The 23,639-nt window shown below is 47.1% G+C and overlaps 1 protein-coding gene across 1 annotated transcript; it reads left to right on the top strand.

Moving 5' to 3' along the window:
* Window positions 1-7,402: 7,402 nt before the first annotated feature.
* THOC3 (THO complex subunit 3) lies at window positions 7,403-22,927 on the top strand. Its single transcript, XM_002710421.4, has 6 exons — window positions 7,403-7,797; window positions 8,304-8,460; window positions 10,479-10,683; window positions 17,445-17,606; window positions 17,726-17,826; window positions 22,351-22,927. The coding sequence occupies exons 1-6, from the start codon at window positions 7,531-7,533 to the stop codon at window positions 22,512-22,514; spliced, it is 1,056 nt and encodes a 351-aa protein (XP_002710467.1). The 5' UTR covers window positions 7,403-7,530; the 3' UTR covers window positions 22,515-22,927.
* The last annotated feature ends 712 nt before the right edge of the window (window positions 22,928-23,639 follow it).

Raw genomic sequence — 23,639 nt, 5'->3', positions numbered from 1 at the left:
GATAGATAGATAGATAGATAAAGGTCTGCTCTGTGGCCAGACTAGCAGAGCTGGCTCCCACAGTCCCGTAAGCGAATTCCTCTCAATAAATCTCTCTTTCTTATTTAAAAGATTTATTTATTTATTTAAAAGGCAGACTTACAGAGGGGCAGAAGCAGAGAGAGAAGTCTTCTATCTGCTGGTTCACTCCCCAAATAGCCACAATGACTGGTGCTTTGCCAATCTGAAGCCAGGATCAGGAGCTTTTTCTGAGTCTCCCACGTGGGTGCAGGGGCCCAAGCACTTGGACCATCCTCCACTGCTTTCCCAGGCCATAGAGGAGAGCTGGATCAGAAGAGGAGCAGCCGCCATATGGGAGCCAGCCATATGCTGGTGCCCACATGGGATGCCGGCACTGCAGTCATTGACTTTACCTGCTACGCCACAGCGCTGGCCCCAGTAAATCTCTTAACATATATCTTCTGCTGGTTCTGCTTCTCTGATTGAACCATGACGATTACACAGAATTATTTTTTATTTACTTGAAAGACATAGTATGGCTGGCGCCGCAGCTCAATAGGCTAATCCTTCACCTAGCGGCGCTGGCACACCGGGTTCTAGTCCCGGTCAGGGCGCCGGATTCTTTCCCAGTTGCCCCTCTTCCAGTCCTGCTCTCTGCTATGGCCCGGGAGTGCAGTGGAGGATGGCCCAAGTACTTTGGACCCTGCACCCCATGGGAGACCAGGAGAAGCACCTGGTTCCTGGCTTCAGATCAGCGCGGTGCGCTGGCTGTAGCGGCCATTGGAGGGTGAACCAATGGCAAAAAGGAAGACCTTTCTCTCTGTCTCTCTCTCTCTCATTATCCACTCTGCCTGTCAAAAAAAAAAAAAAAAAAAAAAAAAAAAAAAGAAAGAAAGAAAGAAAGAAAAGAAAAGAAAAGACAGAGTTACAGAGAAAGGTAGAACCAGAGAGAGAGAGAGAAAGAAAGAGAGAGGTCTTCCATTCCTATGGTTCACTTCCAAAATGACCACAATAGCCAGAGCTGAGCTGACATGAAGCCAGGAGCCAGGAACTTCTTCCAGATTTCCCACGTGGGTGCAGGGGCCCAAGGACTTGGGCCATCTTCTACTGCTTTCCCAGGCCATAGCAGAGAGCTGGATCGGAAAAGGAGTAGCCAGGACTCGAACCAGCATCCTTATGGGATGCTGGCACTGCAGGCCAGGGCTTTAATTCACTGTGCCACAGCCTGACCTCTGTGACCCTGAATTTTTATCACTCCTCCGAGGCTCCCTGACTTCTTTCTCACATTTGCCCACAGACTTGTGCTATTTCAACTGGAAATGTTCTATCAGGTTTTGTCTCAGGCAAGAGAAATGGGATATACTTATCACAGCTGTAGGTCTAACATTTATGTTCACAGAATATAGGAAAGTGAAATACAGAATACACATAAAAAACACACAATTAGCTCACAAATCACTTTGGCAACATTATTTTAGATAGTAAGAATTGGAGTATATATTTTGACTTTAGTAACATGTGAGTTTCTAATCTTTGCCGTATATCAGTCATGTGACCTGGAGTGGGACATTTGACCTCTTTCTTTTTCAGTTTCCTTATCTTGGTCAGGCAGCTATAAATCCTCAATGTGTGGGGAAAAAGTATATGCTAGGAAATGAAGAAGATCCCTGAAAAATAAGGCTAAAATGGGGACACTAGACACCAAATATTTTGCTATCCGAAGATTTTAGTGATTCTGTTGGTATTCTGTGGCATCTGAAAAGCTTTGTAGTTTTAGAGAATTTCATTACAAAGTGAGGTAGGAAGAGAAGTGAGGAATGAAAGGGACTTCATTTCCTGAGGTCCTTCTGAGAGCCAAATGCTTTACATGTGGACCAATGTAGTGTTTAGGACTTTGTGACATTCCCTTACCTGCTGAGAGTGTAGTAGGATTTGTGTACAGAGACAAGACACCAAGACCTTTAACAGGAAGTAGTCTTATATTATTTATGCCAGCATAAGGCCCAGGTAGAATTTCTTATCCAAAAGCCTGAGCCGGGAACAAAGAGGGGTATTTTCTTTTTTTTTTTTTTTTGTAAGATTATTTATTTATTTGAAAGTTAGAGTTACATACAGAGAGAAGGAGAGGCAGAGAGAGAGGTCTTCCATCTTCTGGTTCACTCTCCAGATGGCCACAATGGCCAGAGCTGCGCTGATCCGAAGCCAGGAGCCAGGAGCTTCTTCCGGGTCTCCCACGTGGGTATAGGGGCCCAAGGACTTGGGCCATCTTCTACTGCTTTCCCAGGCCATATCAGGGAGCTGGATCAGAAGTGGAGCAGCCAGGACTTGAACTGGCGCCCATAAGGGATGCCAGCAGTGCAGACAACGGCTTTACCTGCAATGTCACAGTGCCAGCCCCAAGAGGGGGACTTTCTTATATATATTTTTATCCTCTTTGTCTCCCTCATATGGCTAGATGCATACATTTGATTGGATATTCTAATGTTACATGGGGGTCTATTACATACTGAGCCTTTGGCTCTCTAGTAAGGGTTAACACTGTCCCTCAGTGCTAAGGAGCAGGAACCCAAGCAGATAGAAACTTCACAGGCAAGCAGATAAGACCCACATTTCATTCCCAGGACGGTTCCTCCCTTCTTCTTCTGACCTTGGGAAGGCCTCTACCACGACGTTAATCATGTCGGTGAGAAACAAGTTTAAGTGAAAGACAAAGGCCTCTGCCGCATTCTCCTCCTGGGTGCTGGGACCCTGTCTGGGTCAGAGCGCACCATCCTGGGCCAGGGACCTACATTTCCACAGCGTCATGACATGTGCAGCTGTTTTCCTCTTGACCAGGGTTTCTATGAGGCTGGAGACAGTTTCTGTTTTGTTTTGGAGTCTTGAAACCTCTTATTTAGAAAATATAAACTATGATGGCAAAAGATTTTAAATAGCTGTGGTTAAAATGATAAAATCATTAATTGACAAGAGGTACCTGTTTACATAGTAATTTAGAAGGCACCTGTAAGATTTTATAAACATTTATCTCTTTTAGGCCTTTCGGTTTTTTTCCCCCAGAAACCTTTTATTTAAGTCATAAAACTTCATGCATTTCACAAATACAACTTTAGGAACATAGTGATGGTGATTCTTCCCACCGTACCCACCCTCTCACCACTCTTCCTTCTCCCTCTCTTATTCCCATTCTTATTTTTACTAAGATCTATTTTCAATTAACTTTATACACAGAAGATTAACTCTATACTAAGTAAAGATTTATTTTTTATTTTTATTTATTTATTTTTTAATTTATTTGACAGGTAGAGTTATAGACAGTGAGAGAGAGAGAGAGAGAGAAAGGTTTTCCTTCCGTTGCTTCACTCCCCTTATGGTCACCACAGCTGGCGCTGTGCCGATCCAAAGCCAGGAGCCAGGAGCCAGGAGTCAGGTGCTTCCTCCTGGTCTCCCATGCAGGTGCAGGGCCCAAGCACTTGGGCCATCCTCCACTGCCCTCCGGGGCCACAGCAGAGAGCTGGACTGGAAGAGGAGCAGCCGGGACTAGAACCAGCGCCCATATGGGATGCCAGCACCGCAAGGCAGAGGATTAACCAAGTGAGCCACGGCGCCGGTCCCACTAAGTAAAGATTTCAACCAGTAGTATGAAAAAAAAAAAAACTGTTCCTCAACAGTTTTTTGATTTTTCTTTTGATTTCTTCTATGACCCACTGTTCATTCAGGAGCATGTTGTTCAGTCTCCATGTGTTTGCATATGCTCTAGAGACATCTTAAATACTTGCAGCCAGTCTTTGACACACAGGATTTACTTCATTCTGTGAATTCTCTAATACTTGCTGAAGCACGATTCCAGCAAATGGTTTTCCTACACACATTATATTGTCAGTGTCTTCTGTGACTTTCTTGATGCTTGTTGAGTTTGCTTTATAGTAAGTTTTTCCACTTTCATTATTCATTAAAGATGTATGTACTTATTTATTTGAAAGTCAGAGTTACACAGAGCAAGAAGGAGAAGCAGAGAGAGAGAGATCAATCTTCCATCCGTTGGTTCACTCCCCCAATGGCCGCAATGGCCAGAGTTGCGCTGATCTGAAGCCAGGAGCCAGGAGGTTCTTCCAGGTCTCCCACACAGGTGCAGGGGCCCAAGGACTTGGGCCATCTTCTACTGCTTTCCCAGGCTATAGCAGAGAGCTGGATCAGAAGAGGAGCAGCTGTGACTTGAACTGGCGCCCATATGGGATGCTGGCACTGCAGGCGGTGGCTTTACCCACTACACCTCCAGCCCCTCTGTGTGATTTCTCTCATCGTGAAAGATGACTTATGGTGGAAATTTTTCCAACATATGCATTCTTTCTCACTTTTGAGTCAAAGGGACTATCTTGACTATAAACTGAGTCTCTGACCTTGGGAGTCCAGTTTGGCCCATAAAACTCTCAAACGATAACCATGGCATGAACTTGGCATCATTTTTCATAATCTAAAATCCATCATCAGGTTATAAAACCAAACTTCTGTTGGGTTTGTATAAATGCCTGGAAGGTTAAACCCCACTCGCCTCCTCTCTGACTATACTTTCTTTGGGGGGTGGGGAAGAAGAGGCAGTTTAGACTTGTTTTTCCTTTCTTTGGTTAACTCCACCCCTTTGCGAGAAGGAGGAAGGTCACCTGTCTCTCAGCAGTGATACTTAAAAAAGTCTCCTACATGTAAGTTAACAATCTCCAGTAGGCTTCTTGCCTGTGGCACACTAGCCCCTGGCCTACAGTCATCCCTGCCTGAAAAATGTTTGTTTCAGAGATGGTCCCAGGTATCTGACTGCTGACTAGGTGTTGGCCCGAGGCACTTGTTAGGTAAAAGACTAGGCTCAAATCCAATCTACAATCTAAAGAGACACACTTGAGAAATAATAGTCTCATGTATAAAACTCAGGGTAATGATTCTCATGCTAATTTGGTTCAGCTGTAACTGGATATTATAAATCTAAAATTCATTGCCATAAAAAAAAAGAGATGGTGTTGTACAGCAACACTGCCTGTCTTCCTGAGACTAAGTGAAAAAGTACCACTTAGTAGATCCCAGGTTGATAGCACTGATTTCCAGTTAGAGTTGTTTTATGAAAAAAAAAAAAATTCCATGGAAATGTGATTTTGACCTTAATTCAGATAAAGGTATCATCTTAAATCATCTGGGTGTAATTGCTAAATGTAAATTGGACAAAGGTAAATGAGATAAATGTGTCCAAATGAAAACTTAAGTACTCCTAGCACCTTATATTCTGTGAAAAAATTTGGGTTTGTTAACAAATACGTTTTCAGTGCCAGAGCTGTGGCATAGTGAGTAAAGCCACCTCCTGCAGTGCTGGCATTCCATATGGGTGCCGGTTTGTGTCCCGGCTGCTCCACTTCTAATCCAGCTCCCTGCTAATTTGCCTGAGAAAGCAGTGGAAGATGGTCCAAGTCCTTGGGCCCCTGCACCCACATGGGAGACCTAGAAGAAGCTCCTCGTACCTGGCTTTGGATCAGCCCAGCTCTGGCCATTGCACCCAGTGAACCAGCAGATGGAAGACCTCTCTCTCTCTCTCTCTCTCTCGCTGCCTTGGCTTCTTTATAACTCTGCCTTTCAAATAAATAACTCAGTCTTTTTAAAAAATACATTTTCATAAACTGTATATAAAAAATAATTCAAGACTACTTGAAGGTAATTAAGGTTGAAGTTCAATATGTTCTTTTTTGACAGAGTTAGACAGTGAGAGAGAGAGACAGAGAGAAAGATCTTCCTTCCATTGGTTCACTCCCCAAATGGCCGCCATGGCTGGCGCTGTGCCAATCCAAAGCTAGGAGCCAGGTGCTTCCTCCTGGTCTCCCATGCGGGTGCAGGGGCTCAAGCACTTGGGCCATCCTCCACTGCCCTCCCGGGCCACAGCAGAGAGCTGGACTGGAAGAGGAGCAACTGGGACTAGAACCGGCGCCCATTTGGGATGCCGGTGTCACAGGCGGAGGATTAACCAAGTGAGCCATGGTGCCGGCCCCTGAATATATTCTTTTGTTTAGAAAATTTTGTCTTAGAATGGGAGAAATTATTTGCAAACTACGTAACTGATACAAGATTAATAACCAGAATATATAAAGAGATCAAGAAACTCAACAACAACAAAACAAACAACCCAGTTAAGAAATGGGCAAAGGAGTTAAACAATCATTTTTCAAAAGAGGAAATCCAAATGGCCAACAGGCACGTGAGAAAACACTCAAGATCACTAGCTTTCAGGGAAATGCAAATCAAATCCACAATGACATTTCACCTTAACCCCCTTTAGAATGGCTTTCATACAGAAATCACCAAACGACAAAATGCTGGTGAGGATGTGAGGAAAAAGGTACCCTAATCCACTGTTGGTGGGAAAGTAAACTGGTAAAGTCAGTATAGAAGACAGTATGGAGATACCTCCGAAATCTGAATATGGACCTACCATATGACCCAGCCATCCCACTCCTGGGAATTTACCCAAGGGAACTGAAATCAGCAAATGAACTCTATCTGTACCCGCAGTGTATTGCAGCTCAATTCACAGTAGCTAAGATATGGAATCAACTCAAATGTCCATCAACTGAAGACTAGATAAAGAAATTATGGGATATGTACACCATGGAGTACTACACAGCAGTAAAGAAAAAAATCCTGTCACTTGCAACAAAATGGATGAGACTGGAGAACATCATACTTAGTGAAATAAGCCAGTCCCAAAAGGACAAATACCATATGTTCTCCCGATCTGTGATAACTGTTAGAGCCCCTAAAAGTTTATCTATAGAAGTGAAATTGACACTTGGAGATGCAACGACTTTGAACAGCACTTGTCTCGATTGTCTTTCTTCATACTACTTTTTGAACCGTTTTCTTAGTATAGAGTTAATCATGTGTATAAAGTTAACAGGAAATAAATCTTAGTGAAAAATAAAACTGGGCATAAGAGAGGGAGGAGGAAGAGGGGTGGGAGGGAAGGTATGGTGGGAAGATTCACTATGTTCCTAAAGTTGTACTATGAAATGCATGAAGTTTGTATTCCTTAAATAAAAGATTTCTGGGAAAACAAAAAATCGCGGACTCCTCCCTCCTCCCGGGCCCTTTTTCAGGACAATATCACCCCAGTCCTTCTCCAGGGCCTCTGCTCCAGGGGGAGGGTTAATACTAGAGCAAGGGCATTTACTGATAGGTAAACTGCTTGCAAGGTTACCGTGGGTTTCCTTCTTCAGTTAAACAGGGATACAAATACACCCATCTAGAGACAGCCAAGCGAACCACGCACCCAAGCTGTATAGGAGTCGTTAAGCGTGAAGCCAGTTTACAGCGGAATCGCGCCTGCCAGAAAGCGCGCAGCCTGGCTCATGTTGCACGCCGGGATTTGTAGTCCTTTCTGGTGCTGGGGCATGGTGCGCCTGCGCAGAGCAGGGTGCGCCTCCGGGCGCATGCGCGCAGTGGCGGCGCCAGGACTGATTGTGCCGGAACCGCGGTGGCGGAGTTGTGGTCTCTGAGTTCGCCATGGCGGTGCCCCCGGCTGCCATGGGGCCTTCGACGCTGGGCCCAAGCGGGCCGGGTTCGATGGCCCCCTGGTGCTCAATGAGTAGCGGCCCTTCGCGTTACGTGCTCGGGATGCAGGAGCTGTTCCGGGGCCACAGCAAGACGCGCGAGTTCCCCGCGCACAGCGCCAAGGTGCACTCGGTGGCCTGGAGCTGCGACGGGCGTCGCTTGGCCTCGGGGTCGTTCGACAAGACGGCCAGCGTCTTCCTCTTGGAGAAAGACCGGTTGGTGAGCCGCCCGGGCCCGGCCTAGGCCGGAGACAGGGGCATTGATGAATTGAGGTGGGGGTGGGCGAGGGGCAGGGTGGAGGTGGAGTGGAAAGTGAGCGTGAGGGTAGGAGAGGAGGGAACGAGGAGATGAGGGTGTGTGGGGGTGTGATGGGGTGGATGGGAAGGGTGTGAGGTGAGGGGAACAGTAGGAAGGCTTCGTGTGGCCGTGAGGAGTGGCCGGGGGCAGTGGTGGTGGTGCTGGTGGGGTCCCTGTGGTAGGGAGGGGCGCCTTTGAAAATGATTTGGGTCTTGTGGGTTGGGACATTAGGGTAGAGTGAGGGTGGCGAACCAGAGAGGCGGGGAGAGGGCAGAAGCTCAGAGCAGTTCAGAGTGATCAGGGAGGAGGACGGGCTTGGAGGGGCTGAGCGCTTGTTGCTAGTGAGAGACCTTGGTTTGAATAAAGGTGGGTTACACATGCGGGCGGCTGTGCCTGGTGGAAATGACACGTGGATTCTGTGCTTCCAGGTTAAAGAAAACAATTACCGGGGACATGGGGATAGTGTGGACCAGCTGTGTTGGCATCCAAGTAATCCCGACCTCTTTGTCACGGCATCCGGGGACAAGACCATTCGCATCTGGGATGTGAGGACTACGAAATGCATTGCCACCGTGAACACCAAAGGTGACCGTGCCCAGGGACGGCAGGAAGATAAGCCTGTGTTGGTTCTGCACCCTCTGACGCTCACCTTGTATTGCGTATCGGAAGTAATCCAGAGGTGATTTAAAGTATCAGGAGAGTGTGTAAAGGCTCTGTGAAATGCCATCGCCTTGTTGTGAGGGACTTACAACACGTCCATGGGGTTTTGTATCTAGGGGTCCTGGAACCAGTCTCCTGTGGCTGCTGAGGGACCCCCGTGTCTTCCCCTGTGCCTGGCATTTTGCTAAGTCTGGGGTATCCTGAACTGAACAAGACACTGTCCAGCTCCTAGGGCCTCAAGGTTAAGGGGAGGAGAGAGACTTGCGTGAATAGGACTTGTTCATCTTGTAGCATGGTGGACACCCCAGGTGAGACAGGGAAGCCTCCTGGAATTCCAGTACAGTTCTGAATGGCTGTAGGAATTTCGTGGCCAGAGTGCAGTGTGTAAGGAGGGAGGTGGTTCCCGGAGGAAACCCTCTAATGAAGGGGTGAGGCCTGCATGGCCCTGGTGGCCTGGGAGAACAGGACTAGAGCGATGTGCAGTACATTTTTGGCCAGGTATTACCTTGTAAATCATGAAACCGTGACTTAATGCTAAGATATTATTGATAGGAGATTTATCAATATTTCTTATGCCATTAGGACAGAAAGTTGCCAAATAACCTTGGTACCCCACGATTTTTGAGATGCTTCTTGATAAATTTTAAAATGCATCATAAATATTAAGTTGTGAAAATGTACATTTTAGAATAAAGGTGATCGGCTGGCGCCGTGGCTCAGTAGGCTAATCCTCCACCTTGCGGCGCCGGCACACCGGGTTCTAGTCCCGGTCGGGGCGCCGGATTCTGTCCCGGTTGCCCCTCTTCCAGGCCAGCTCTCTGCTGTGGCCCGGGAGTGCAGTGGAGGATGGCCCAAGTACTTTGGGCCCTGCACCCCATGGGAGACCAGGAAAAGCACCTGCCTCCTGCCTTTGGATCAGCGCGGTGCGCCTGCTGTGGCGGCCATTGGAGGGTGAACCAATGGCAAAGGAAGACCTTTCTCTCTGTCTCTCTCACTGTCCACTCTGCCTGTAAAAAAAAAAAAAAAAAAAAAAAAGAATAAAGGTGATGAAGTTTTTAAATTTTTATTTATTTGAGTGGCGGAGCGACAGAGAAAGGGAGAGCATGGGTGAGTGAGGGAGGGCTTCCATCTGTTGGTTCATTCCCCAGATGTCGGTGAAGGCTGGTCAGGAGCCTGGAATACAAGACAGGTCCCTCGTGAGAGTGGCTGGAACAGAGCCATCACCAGTGCCTTCTGCCGTCGGCATTAGTGAGAAACTAGGGTTCGGAGCCGAAGGCAGGAATCAGACCTAGGCACTCTGGGGGGTGCAGGTGTCTTAGCCATTAGGCTGAGTGCTTGCTCCCTGAAATTCTCGATGGATGTGTTCAGCATGGTCACTGGACCCGACTTAGACCTAGAGGTGGAATGGTGTAGTGCTTGCTTCACACAGCTGGTGATACGTGTGTGATTTAAGTTGTATATGGATGGACATTAAAAATTGATTATGTATATATTTTGATGTAAAAAGAAAACTAATCTCTAGGATTTATTGTTTAATTGAAACATTATTTTTGAGTCAAATTTAGAAAAAGTCTTGAATAAAGAGAAGTGTAGCTTTTGGAGTTTGAGACATGATGTAAGAAAGAATAAGAGGCTTTGAGGGCAAATACAGTTTAAATCTTAGCTCTGTGACTTCCTGGCTTTGCCACCTTGGCCCATTTTCTTCCATTTCCTCGTGTATAAGATAGGGATAATAACGTGTCCCTTGTGAAGTCCAAATGGGGTCATTAGCTGATGGCTGCTGGACTCTGACGTGGCTGTGGCCACTCCTCGGTGTAGTGGTCGTTACCTGTGCTGACCGGGACTTTGGTGAGTGAGCTCTGAGGTCTGTCTGGAACAGCAGAGCCAGCTTCTGGAGGATTATGGGAAACCGATGGTGGTGCTGATTGTCTCTGGGTTCCCAGGGGAGAACATTAACATCTGCTGGAGTCCTGATGGGCAGACCATTGCTGTGGGCAACAAGGATGATGTGGTGACCTTTATTGATGCCAAGACACACCGTTCCAAAGCGGAGGAGCAGTTCAAGTTTGAGGTCAACGAAATCTCCTGGAACAACGATAATAACATGTTCTTCCTGACCAACGGCAATGGTTGCATCAACATCCTCAGGTGAGGGGGTATGACTTAGGGGACTGTTGTGACCTTGGCATGGGCGCTGCGGTGGGTACCTGGATGAGGTAGTTGGGAGTCTTACCGGAAGGAGTTTACAATGCAGCTGATGTAGTAATACAGAGTCCTAGCCTCTTCTCACACTTGTTTGACCAAGGCACTTAAATTCGCTGAGTCCATGCAGAAACCCCAGGGGGGGTCCTGATGCTGCTTTGCGTTTGGCAGATGGGGATTTCAGGATCATAGAGATTGCATCACTGGGCAGCTCGTGGGCGCTAGCACTGGACACATCTTGAATTGTGCCTAATTTGCACACTTTAAAAGTTCTGACATCAGTAGCACTTTACAAGAGCGGTGTTTACGATGCACACCCCCCACTGGGGTACCTGGGGTCTTCGGAATCCAGCTTCCTGCTAATGTGCACCCTGGGGGGCAGCAGGCGATGGCTCAGGTATTGGCTTCCTGCCATCCGTTTGGGAGCTTGGGATGAATTTCTGGATTCCAGCTTTGGCCTGGCCCAGGCTGATTGTTGCAGGCATTAGGAGAGTGAATTAGTAGAAGGAAGAATACCTTTTCTCTCTCTCCCCTTTTGCCCCTCCCTCCCCTTCTCTCTTCCCTCTCCCTTTGTCTCTCTGCCTTTCAAATAAATAATGAAAAAAAGACCTCTTTCCCTCCAGTGAAGCCATCTCCAACTCCCGTCTCCCTCATTAGAAGCTTATTTTGTATACTGTAGGGAGCAACTCGGACTAGACTAAGTTACTGGAATTAAGACTTATTCTATGCATCTGCTCTCCCACAATATGGCGCTGGGAGAGGAGAAAACAGCTTCTACGCAGCTGCCTCTTGCCAACTTGAGTGATGACCTCCAGGAGCTGATCCTGCTCCTGATTGGAGGAGAGCAGCGTACTCGGCGTGTGGGCAGCCGAGTTGGGATTGGTGGAAGAGGACTATAAAGGAGGAGAGAGACAACATGCACCGGGAACATCTAAGGGGAACATCTATCTGAAGGAACACCTGTGCAGCCCCCGAGAGAGCTGGCCAGCGGTATGCCGCTCCCCCGCGGAAGTGGGGAAAGTGGCAGGGGGAACCGCCCTTCCACGGAGGTGGAAGGGTCGGTAGCCAACCCGGGAAGAACCAGCAGCAAACCCGGGGAGGGCCGAGCAGACAAAAGAACAGCGCAGGGTCCTGTGTCGTTCCTCCATGAAGAGGGGGAGCGACATAATGGTGCCGTGACTCGGATATGAAGCCTAGGCAGGGTTTGGTGTCATTCCTGCACGAAGAGGGGGAGCGACAGTATACTTCTTTTTTTTAAAGCTTTTTTTTTTTATATAGATTTATTGTATTTATTTGAAAGAGTTACATAGAGAGGTAGAGCCAGAGAGATATCTTTGATCTGCTGGTTTACTCCCCAGATGACCGCAATGGCCAGAGTTGTACTGATCTGAAGCCAGGAGGTTCTTCCAGGTCTCCCACACAGGTGCAGGGGCCCAAGGACTTGGGCCATCTTCTGCTGCTTTCCCAGGCCACAGCAGAGAGCTGGATCGGAAGTGGGACAGCCAGGACTTGAACCAGCACCCATATGGGATGCTGGCACTGCAGGCCAGGGCTTCAACCTGCTGCGCCACAGTGCCGGCCCCTTGTGTACTTCTTGATGTAAGCACTTCTCACTCTGTATTCTGATTTCCCTATCTTTCATTAGACTGTAAATCCCATGATGGTGCTCACCTTGTTAGCTGTTGAACCCCTGATGCCCAGCCTGGCACTTGCTTTACATTGTAGGAACTCAGTTAATATTTGTTCTCTAAATGAACAGAACTGTGGAATTGAAAGTCAGGTCTGTGCAAGCCTGTATTTATCCTGGGTGAGCAATGGGAGACGGAGTGAACAAGTCCTGTGATAAAGAGGCCAGGCATTTGCTGTGGAATCTGAAGGGAAGAATGTGTACTGATTATGATGGTTGGAGGAGGCAGCTTCTGAGCTTGGTCTTGACAGATGCATAGGATTTTAAGAAGGTGCAAAAGGGAACTGTGCAGTTGGCAGCAGGGGTGTGCGGGCACGATTTTGTTTGGAGAGTAGTTAGAGTTGTGCAGGAGTGGTGGCAGAGGGCGCATATGAAGAGAAGGCATGATCGTGGGAGATGAAGTTGAAGTCATTTAGGACTGGGTCGTCAAAGGCCTTGAATTTTATGCTTAGCAACTTGGATTTTATTTTATAGGCAATGAGAAATCTAACTTTTTTTTTTTTTTTTACAAAAAAGCCTTTTTTGTTAGAAAGCACAGATGCTGAGAAGCACATAAAGCAGATGTGTGGCTGAGGGAATTGATGTGCTTCTTACCTGTGTGACTGCACCCAGGTTGAGAAATGGCACTTTCCAGCTGCCCCAGAAGCCCACGAGTGTGTGTGTCTTACCTCTCCCTGCCTCACAAGTAATCACTGTCATAGTGTTCTTTTTAGTTCTAGTTTCCAAATGTGCATTCCTAGATCCTCTGGTTTTGCCAGTTCAAAGAGATATCTTAGGTCTTTTCAGTGTTACATTACAGAGTGCCCTGTCCCTTTCTTTTCCATGTAACTTAGCTGTTGAAGAACCGGAGTCTGGGCTTTGCTGATTCCCTATACTTACTTATTTATTGGGTGCTTCACTGAACAGAGATTTCCTCTCATTCACTGCCTACCCTATAGTCCATTTACGAAAGGCAGCCTGAACTTCCTGTGGTCGTCAGAGGAGTTAGTTCTCTGTCACCTCCAAAGATGGTCAGTTAGCGGGCCGGCAGTGTGGTGAAGCAGGTTAAGCCACTGCCTACAGTGCCAGCATCCTGTATGGGTGCCGGATCAAGTCCTGGCTGCTCCACTTCTGATCCATCTCCCTGCTAATGCACCTGGAAAAGCACAGAAAATGGCCCAAGTGCTTGGGCTCCTGTATCCACATGGGAGACCTGGATGAAGCTCCTGGTTCCTGGCTTCAGCCTGGCCCAGCCCTAGCTGTTGTGGCCATTTGGAGAGTGATCCAGTAGATGCAGTATCTCTCTTTCTCTCTCTCTCTGCTTTTCAAATAAATAAATCTTAAAAAAATCAATTTTTTTAAAGAATGATTATGGATCCATGCATTAAAACATAGTTGATATATTTCAATTTATTATAATTGCTATGTTTACTGAAGCTCAAATGACTGCATCTTGGCCAATGAGGATCCCTTCAGATTGATTCCTGGATCCTTCTTTTTTTTTTTTTTTTTTTTAAGATAGTTTTTATTTATTCACTTTTGTACTTATTTGAAAGGCAGAGAGAGAGAGAGAGAGTGAGTGCTCCAGACCTTACACCCACTGGGTCACTACTCAGATACTCAAATGCCTGCAATACCTGGGGCAGGCCAGGAGCAGGGACCTGATCTGGGCCCCCACGTGAGTTTCGGGACCCAAGTTCCTGGGCCATTGCCTGCTGCTTCCCATCAGCAGGAAGCTGGGTGTGGGAGCAGAGCCCGGACCCAAACCTAGGCCCTCTGATACAGGATGTGGACATCTCAGGCCGTGTCCTAACCCCTGCACCAAACATCTGCTCTCTGAGTTTTTTCTTGACATAATCCTAGTGGTCTTTTGTGCTCTCTGATAGGGTAAGATACTCACAAGTTCATTTGTTCATTTCCTACTCTAGTTTTTTTTTTTTTTTTTTTAATTAGAGGGACAGAGTAAGACATACGGAGAGCGACAGCAAAAGAGAAAGAGAGCACTCCTATCCTGTAGTTCATTCTCCAAATGACCACAATGGCCAGGGCTGGGCCAGGCTGAAGCTGGGAGCCAAGAATTCAATCCAGATCTCATCTGTGGATGGCAGGAACCTGTCATTTAAGTCGTCAGCCCTGTCTCCCAGGGTTTCTGTGACAGTAGGAAGCTGGAATCAGGAGACGGAAGTACAAAAGTGAATAAATAAAAACTATCTTAAAAGTCATTGAACTTAGTGTGATATGGGATGTGCAGGCTTCCTAACTATGCCTTTACTGCTAGACTGGACACCCACCCTGCCGCAGACCGTTACTGAGAGAATCCTCTGAAGAAGCCTTGACTCTTACCCGGAAATGACATTGCAGCTAGGAATGTCCATTGCTGTTGAGTTGTTTGTTTTTAGGCCTTTCTGGTGGCTGGAGCCAGGAGTCCGTGTGCAGTCATATGCTGCATAGTGAGGTTTCCATCACCAGCGGACAGTGTGTCTGACAGTGGTCTCGAAAGACTGGATCACTTAGTGGTGGCACAGCCTTCTTAGTGGTCTTAGTGGGTGTAAGTCCATGCCATGTTCATCACACGGTGAAATCTATCAGCGCCTTTCTCAGCATGTAGCCCATCATTGCACGTGATGTGTGACTATATTTTAGTAGATAAAGAACCTTGGGAACTCATATTGATAACTGCACATTGAAATTTGAGACTACAGAGATTTTATTAAACCTCTTCTATATCATGAATACATCTCTTTTTCTTCCATATTCTGGTTCCAAGGGCACAGATGATAGAATGGTCTCCACTGTATACCTTTATTGTCATTATCCCATGTTAAACATACAAATGTCTCAAAAATATATTACCATTACCACTAATGTGATTATCTACATAGATTTTTTGTTTTGCATATGCTGTCCCCATTCTTCCGCCATTGAAGAAAATAGTAGTATATGTTACGAGAGTATAGAACTGTTACATAATATTCTCTTTTAGCCAGATATAGTTTCACTAAATACTATGTGTTTAATGTTCATCACCAAACCTCATGAGTCGCCAGTCATTTGTGGGTCAGAGTTCTTTCTGTACTTAAGATTTCTTAGGGAGGCCATAGCAGCTGCCTGCAGTGCTGGCATTCCATATGGGTGCCAGTTCAGGTCCTGGCTGCTCCACTTCCTATCCAATTGTTTGTTAATATGCCTGGGAAAGTGGCAGAAGCTGACCCAAGTGCTTGGGCCTCTGTCAACCACGTGGTAGACTTGGATCAAGCTCCAAGCTCCTGGCTTTGGCCTGGCCCAGCCCTGGTTGTTATAGCCATTTGGGGAGTGAACCAGTGGGTGGAAGATCCCTCTCTCTCTCTCTCCCTCACTCTGTAACTCTGCTTTTCAAATAAATTAAATAAATCTGTGCTTTTTTTTTTTTTTTTTTTTAAGGAGTACTTTTTAAACTTTTATTTAACGAATATAATTTCCAAAGTACAGCTTATGGATTACAATGGCTTCCCCCCCCCCGCCATAACTTCCTTCCCATCTCCCGCTCCCTCTCCCCTTCCATTCACATCAAGATTCATTTTCAATTCTCTTTATATACAGAAGATCAGTTTAGTATATACTAACTAAAGATTTCAACAGTTTGCACCCACACAGAAACACAAAGTGAAAAATACTGTTTGAGTACTAGTTATAGCATTAAATCATAATGTACAGCACATTAAGGACAGAGATCCTACATGGGGAGCAGGTGCACAGTGACGCCCATTGTTGATTTAACAATTGACACTCTTGTTTATGGCATCAGTAATCACCCTAGGCTCTTGTCTTGAGCTGCCAAGGCTATGGAAGCCTCTTGAGTTCACAAACTCCGATCTTATTTAGACAAGGTCATAGTCAAAGTGGAATTTCTCTCCTCCCTTCAGAGAAAGATACCTCCTTCTTCGATGGCCCGTTCTTTCCACTGGGATCTCACTCGCGGAGATCTTTCACTTAGGTCATTTTTTTTTTTTTTTTTTTTTTTTTTTTTTTTTTTTTGCCAGAGTGTCTTTGCTTTCCATGTAAAGGAGTACATTTATCAGAAGGATAAGAGGGTGGGCATTTGGCCCAGTGGAAACTGGTTAAGACACCCATATACAGTATCGGAGAGCCTGGGTTCAAGTCCTGACGCCACCCTTTTTTTAAAAAAATATTTATTTATTTGAGAGGCGGAGGGGGGGGTCTTCCATCTGCTGGTTCACTTCTCAGATGCAATAGCTGGAGCTGCGCCGATCCGAAGCCAGGAGCCAGGAGCTTCTTCTGGGTCTCCCGTGTGGGTGCAGGGGCCCAAGGACCCAGGCCATCGCAGAGAGCTGGATGGGAAGTGGAGCAGCCAGGACTCAAAACTGGCGCCCATATGGGATGCCGGCACCACAGGTGGCAGCTTTACCCGCTACGCCACAGTGCCGGCCCCCTGACTCCACTCTTGATCCCAGCTTCTTGCTAAGGTGCACCTCAGGAGACAGCAGGTTATATTGCTCAAATAGTTGGGTTCCTGACAGTGGCATGGGCAACCTGAACTGAGTTCTTGGTTCTTAGACTCAGCCATTGAGGGTGTTTGGGGAGGGAGCCCAGGGGATGGGAGTGCCTGTTCCCTCTCTGTCTCTCTCCACCTCTCAAAACATACGGGTGCTTTAGTGTGCTTCTTGTATTTATATGTGGTAGTCTTGGTGGATAGAGAAATGCAACTCATACTTTCTTGCTTCTGTTGGTCCGTTTTCTTTTGACATAAAATGTTGCTGTCAAAAAGTCGGATGATATTCTAGTATTCTCTTTCTTTGAAGGCAGGTAATTTTTCTAGTCTATCTTGCTGTGAGAGGGGCTGGATTCACATTCTCAGGGAGGCCTTGTGCTCGTCCAGTATGTGGTTTGAATCCTTGTAGTTCTGGAAAGCTTTCTTTCTTGAGTTACAGCTTCTGGAACTATTCAGTTCCCTCGGTTGCCGCTCCGCCTCCGTGTTTCCTGTTGCTGTCTTAGAGCCGCAGTGCCCTTCTGCAGTGTGACTGCTGCGTGTTTTGTTCCTCAGCTACCCGGAGCTGAAGCCTGTGCAGTCCATCAATGCCCATCCCTCCAACTGCATCTGCATCAAGTTTGACCCCATGGGGAAGTACTTCGCTACAGGGAGTGCAGACGCTTTGGTCAGCCTGTGGGATGTGGACGAGTTAGTGTGTGTCCGGTGCTTTTCCCGGTAAGCGATTCTGCCAGCACTTCCCTGGCTGGGTGAATTAGCCGATTTCATCCTGGGTGGGAGTGTAGCCTCCTCTTGGTGGGTGATTCTGCTGTCTGTCTGTCTGCCCTGTGCTGTAGGCTGGATTGGCCCGTGAGGACTCTCAGTTTCAGTCACGATGGGAAAATGCTGGCGTCTGCATCGGAAGATCATTTTATCGACATCGCTGAAGTAGAGACAGGTAATGCAGCAGGCACGCTGTGTCTCATCCCTGACCGTCAGGACTTCTCCTGGCTCTGCATATCACTGCTTCTCTGGCATTACCAGCTCTGAATTTGTCTCTTAAGATCAGTCTGTATGTTAGGACTGCCACCGCCAGGCCATGAGAGAGCAGAGGGTTCGGAAAGAAACAGGTCTGAAGGAGAGTGATTTAGGAAAATATTTCACATTGTATCAGCTTTTAATTCTTCCATTATGATGCAGTTTTTAGAATTCAGAAAATAGGAGGAAGAAGAAAGCATGCCCTGTGTCCCACCATCTAAATACACCCCTTTAAAACATCGGGTATGTTTCTCTCTGTGTTTACATGGAAGGTTAAAAAAGAAAGCCTTTTTAAAGATAATTTCAGGAATTACCAAAGTTTTTGTTTGAAAAACAACAAAACCTGTTAAAGATAGGGAAATAAGAAGAGTATTCATTTTACAAAATGATTCCCTTTCAATTTGTGTTTAAATGTGGCTGTATTGTTTTTAGAGACAAGTGACAGTTCAGAACTGTAGAGGAAACTTCCAAGAAGAAAGTAAAGCACTTGAAATTCCACCGTGTAGAGAGGGCTGCAGTGATGCTGCCGTTACCACGCTGGGAGCGCGGTGGCCGGGCAGGGCCTCTCTGCCGCCCTGCATCTGCACGGTGCAGTCAGAGGCACTCTGCTGCTGCGCTGGGACCTGCTGTCCGCCTGGCTCCCGGCAGGGCGTCAGCTTCTGCCCAAGGCGGTGGCACCTGAATTCCACCTGGTCACTTTGAACAGGGTGTCGAACTCCATTGTACCAGAATTTGCTTAACTCTTCCTGTCTGGTGGCCTCTGGCCCTTGCGCTGCTGTCAGTGATGAGGGGAGGAGCATCGGTCACATCCGTCCCGTCCGTCCCGTGCTTCATGTTGCACGTGGGAGCTGCCTTCTGAGCGCCGGGCTGGGTTGCTGCATCCTTGGTGCTCACGTTTTGTGGAGGTCCAGTCTGCCATGCACAAAGGTGGTTTCAGTGTGGTCTTAGAGGCGTGCAGGGATGTGTGTGTGCTTCCACCGCTGTGTGAGTTTCTTTTACCTGGTAGGGGTAATGCATGATTTCATTCACACGCACCCTTTCAGGAATATATATCAGATGCAGCTGTATTACTTTTTCTAACTAGTTCAGCAAAATGCCTTTTACACTTGATCTTAGCCAAAAGGCCGAGAAGCAATAGCAAACTACTTTCTAACATTTAAAAAATTTTCTCTGTAACCCAGGTTAAAACTTAAAAGCAAAACAATTACTGAAGGAAAACACAATTATATTCTTTACATTATAGTAACGGTACATGGGAAGCGGTCTAAATTTTCCCTGTGAAGGGAATAATTGGGTTGTGACACAGTCGTATCACGGTGCACCTAGCTGTGTATGTGCTGAAGTGGCAGACCTGCAAGTCGTGTTGCTGACTGAGCAAAGCAGGTTGGCCGGGCTGTGCTTGAGTTGTGTTCCTGTGCAGGTAAAGAGCTAAAGTTGAATCGACAGAACAACTTTTGGAAGAATTTATATTGTTCTTAGAAAGTTGAGAGAAGATTGCAATAGGGAAAAGGGTCAATTGTAAATTGTTCATTTAAATATTATTACTGAAACTGAGTAAACAAAATGAAAGGTTGAGTTCCTTCATTAGCCTGGGCACATTTCGAGGACACAGGAAGCACACGTGGTCAGGGGCTGCAGTGTTGGACAGATGGAACTGTCCAAGTAGGTTCCATTGCGATTTCTGTTGTGGAGCACTGCTTTCATACCCTGGAACCCTGACTTTTATGCAGTAGGCATATATTTGCGAATTAAGAGTGATAGGTGCTCATTATAGAGTAGTTGGAAAATGCTGGAAATACAGAAAAGAAATTAGCCGTCACTCATAGGTCTGTAATTAGGAAATAATCATTGCTGATATTATGATATATTTTCTTCAGGTATTTTTCTTCTTTAAAAAAAAGGCATCTTGCTTGCTTGCTTATTTACTTATTTTTGAGAGACAGACAGAGATCTTCCATCTCCCCAAATGCTCACAATAGCTGGGCTTGGACTAGGCCAAAGTGAGGAGACAGGGACTCTGGGTCTCCCACAACCCAGATGGCAGGAATCCAACTACTTGGGCCTTCCCAGGGTGCATGTTAGCAGGAAGCTGGACTCAGAAGCAGATCTGGGACTGGAACCCAGGCCCGCCAGTATGTGATCTGGGCATCTCAAGTGGTATCGTAAGTGCTACACCATGTTTCCACCTTGTACTTATTTTTTTGAGAGCCAGAGAGACAGAAACAGACAGAGCTCACATTTGCTGGTTCATTTCCCAAATGTTTGCAGAGGCTGGGGCTGGCCTAGGCTGAAGCCTGGAGCTTGGAGTCTGGAACTCAGTTTACATCTCCCTTGTGCTTGGCAGGGACCCAGTCACTTGAGCCATTATTTGCTTGGGTGTGCTTTAGCAGGAAGCTGGCATTAGGAATGGAGCCAAGATGCTAACCCAGGCTTTCATATGGGCTGTGGCATCCTAAGCTACACCTGAATTGTGAGGCCAAACACTGTACCCTTTTAGGGCCTCTTTTTCCCTCTCTATTTGTATTTTTTGCTGTTGGAGTCGTGAGACACAATTTTGCATCTAAGAGTTTACAGGCATATTTTTAATGGTTCAATTTAAAACCAAGAAAAATTCATTTTATTCCTGATATCATATTTACCAGAAGCTCATTTTAAAATAATCCAGCTATTTTAGCATTTGAGACATACCATAACTCTGCATCTGTTTGTCTAGACTTCGGTGGTCTGAAATAGAAATGTGATAGTAATAGTAAGAGCACTGTAATTCAGAGATGAAGCTCTGATACCTTATCAAGGTGCTTACGCGTGTGAAGCCACGTGGTTACTTGGGAAACATTTTAGAAGGCCTCTTCAAGTCTGGTTTGGTTTTTTTGAACTGCACAGACTTCTTTATTTTAGCCAATCCGATAACAAAGGACATGGAGTTAAAGGTCTCAAGAGAAATAAAAGAGATGTAGCAGCCGCAGAAGCACTCTTTATGTCTGTGTGAGTCAGACGTTTGTTCAGACAAAGCTGCAGACAGCCAGATGCTGGCATTGTGGAGAATTTCTGCTAGGGAAAACGTGACCTGTCCCCGGAGCAGAGTTCTGTAAAGTGTGTTATGTATTTATATATGTCTAAATACCCACAAATGAATATAGATATATATTTAATAGCTTTATTGAGATGTAATCTGCCTACCATAGAGTTGATCAGTTTGAAGTATACTGTTTCATGTGTGCTGCCTTTATTTATTTATTTATTTATTTATGTTTTTTTGTTTTTTTTTTGACAGGCAGAGTGGACAGTGAGAGAGAGAGAGAGAGGTCTTCCTTTGCTGTTGGTTCACCCTCCAATGGCCGCCGCGGCCGGTGTGCTACAGCCCACGCACCGTGCTGATCCGATGACAGGAGCCAGGTACTTCTCCTGGTCTCCCATGGGGTGCAGGGCCCAAGCACTTGGGCCATCCTCCACTGCACTCCCTGGCCACAGCAGAGAGCTGGCCTGGAAGAGGGGCAACCGGGACAGAATCCGGCGCCCTGACCGGGACTAGAATCCGGTGTGCCAGCGCCGCAAGATGGAGGATTAGCCTAGTGAGCCGCGGCGCCGGCCGTGTATATATTTTTTTAAAAATATATTTATTTGAAAGGCAGAGTGACAGGGAGAGGGAGAGAGAGAGATCTTCTGCCTACTGCTGGTTCACTCCCCGAATGGCTGCAATGGCCAGGGCTGGACCAGGCCAAAGCCAGGAGCCAGGAGCTTCTTCCGGATCTCCCGGGTGCCAGGGCAGGGATCCCAAGTACTTGGGCCATCTTCCACTGCATTTCCCAGGTACATTAGTAAGGAGCTGATTGGAAATGGAACAGCCTGGACTCAAACCAGTGCTCATATGTGATGCTAGCATCACAGGCAGCACCATGGCTCCGACCCCTGTATTTTTATGTTAATACCAAACCAAAGTGTAAGCATTTTACTGTGTTGATTGTAACCCTGATAAAAAGTTAATCAGAACTAGAAGAATAGATCATGTGTAATTTCAATAAGTTGGAGAGAGAAAGCTTTTGGAAAAGAAAAACCCATTTGGGAGGCATCGTTCAGTAGGAAGGTCTGTGGCTGTGGAAACAGACTGATTGTGTGCTGTGCGTGCTGCTTGCTCGCAGGGCGGCTGTGCTGTCATTCTATGCGGCGAGGTTTCAGATTCTGTGCCTTGCTGGGTCCCTTGTGTTTCCTGAACTCTCTGGTGCTTGAGGTGTTGAGCGAAGGAAGCTGCTCGCGTTCTGAGGCCAGGAGGTGCCTGCCCTCGCATCCTGCTGCCCTGTGGCTCTGCCTCAGGGTCCTCCTCCGGCAGGTGACCTGGTGACCATGCCTGTCGCAGAGGGGGACGTGGACTAGAGTTCACCTTGGTAAGTACTGAGTGTCGCCTCTACTGTTAACTCACCGAGTTCTTCTCTGTTGGCTCCTGTAGGGGACAAGCTGTGGGAGGTGCAGTGTGAGTCCCCGACCTTCACTGTGGCCTGGCACCCCAAAAGGCCCCTGCTGGCCTTTGCCTGTGATGACAAAGATGGCAAATACGACAGCAGCCGGGAAGCTGGGACTGTGAAGCTGTTTGGGCTCCCGAATGATTCCTGAGCGGAGGCCCCTGCAGAGGCTGGCCGGCCTGTGTGGGGCTTGGTCTGCTGCGTGGAGCTGGTGGGCTCCCTAAATGTTTGTAAATTGGTGTGAGTTGTGAAACGTCTTTTGTCAGGTGCCCGCTCCAGGGCCCTTTCTGTTGTGTGTGTGTTTGCTGTTTCCATCTTTTGCCCCGTCACCATCACTCAGCTAATGAGGACTCTGTGGGCTGGGGAATGACCCTGCACAGCGCGTCCTCGGAGGACCTTCTGTCTTCCCCGCTTTGGGTAGACTTCGTGGAGCTTACCGTTGCTGGAACAGCGCCTGCTGTGGACGGAGGGGTTGGGAAGAGTGGGATGGGATGGAGGGTTTTTAATTACGCAATATGTATAATTTTGAGAGCTGAACATTTAATAAAAGTTTTTAAAATGGGACCTCTAGGACTTTGATAGTTAAAGTATTACAGGGAGATGTTGCAGTTTTGTGTTTTTAAAATCTGAGTGTAATTGGCCGGCGCTGCGGCTCACTAGGCTAATCCTCCGCCTAGCGGCGCTGGCACACCGGGTTCTAGTCCCGGTCGGGGCGCCGGATTCTGTCCCGGTTGCCCCTCTTCCAGGCCAGCTCTCTGCTGTGGCCAGGGAGTGCAGTGGAGGATGGCCCAGGTGCTTGGGCCCTGCACCCCATGGGAGACCAGGAAAAGCACCTGGCTCCTGGCTCCTGCCATCGGATCAGCGCGGTGCGCCGGCCGCAGCGCACTGGCCGTGGCGGCCATTGGAGGGTGAACCAACGGCAAAGGAAGACCTTTCTCTCTGTCTCTCTCTCTCACTGTCCACTCTGCCTGTCAAAAAAAAAAAAAAAAAAAAAAAAATCCTGAGTGTAATTTATTTATTTATTTATTTATTTATTTAAGATTTATTGATGTATTTGAAAGGCAGAGTTGGAGAGAAGGAGAGATCTTCCATCCACTGATTCACTCCCCAGATGGCTGCGACAGCTGAAATTGGGTCAGGCTGAAGCCAGGAGCCAGGTGCTTCTTCTAGGTCTCCCATGTAGGTGGTAGGGGCCTACACATTTAGGCCATCATCCGCCACTTTCCCAGGCATATTAGCAAGGAGCTTAATTGGAAGTGGATCAGCTGGTACTCGA

This window comes from Oryctolagus cuniculus, chromosome 6 (genome assembly GCF_964237555.1).
Source record: "Oryctolagus cuniculus chromosome 6, mOryCun1.1, whole genome shotgun sequence".
NCBI classification, from domain to species: Eukaryota; Metazoa; Chordata; class Mammalia; order Lagomorpha; family Leporidae; genus Oryctolagus; species Oryctolagus cuniculus.
Note: the sequence above shows the minus strand (reverse complement) of the source record. Positions and strands in the feature narration are given on the sequence as shown.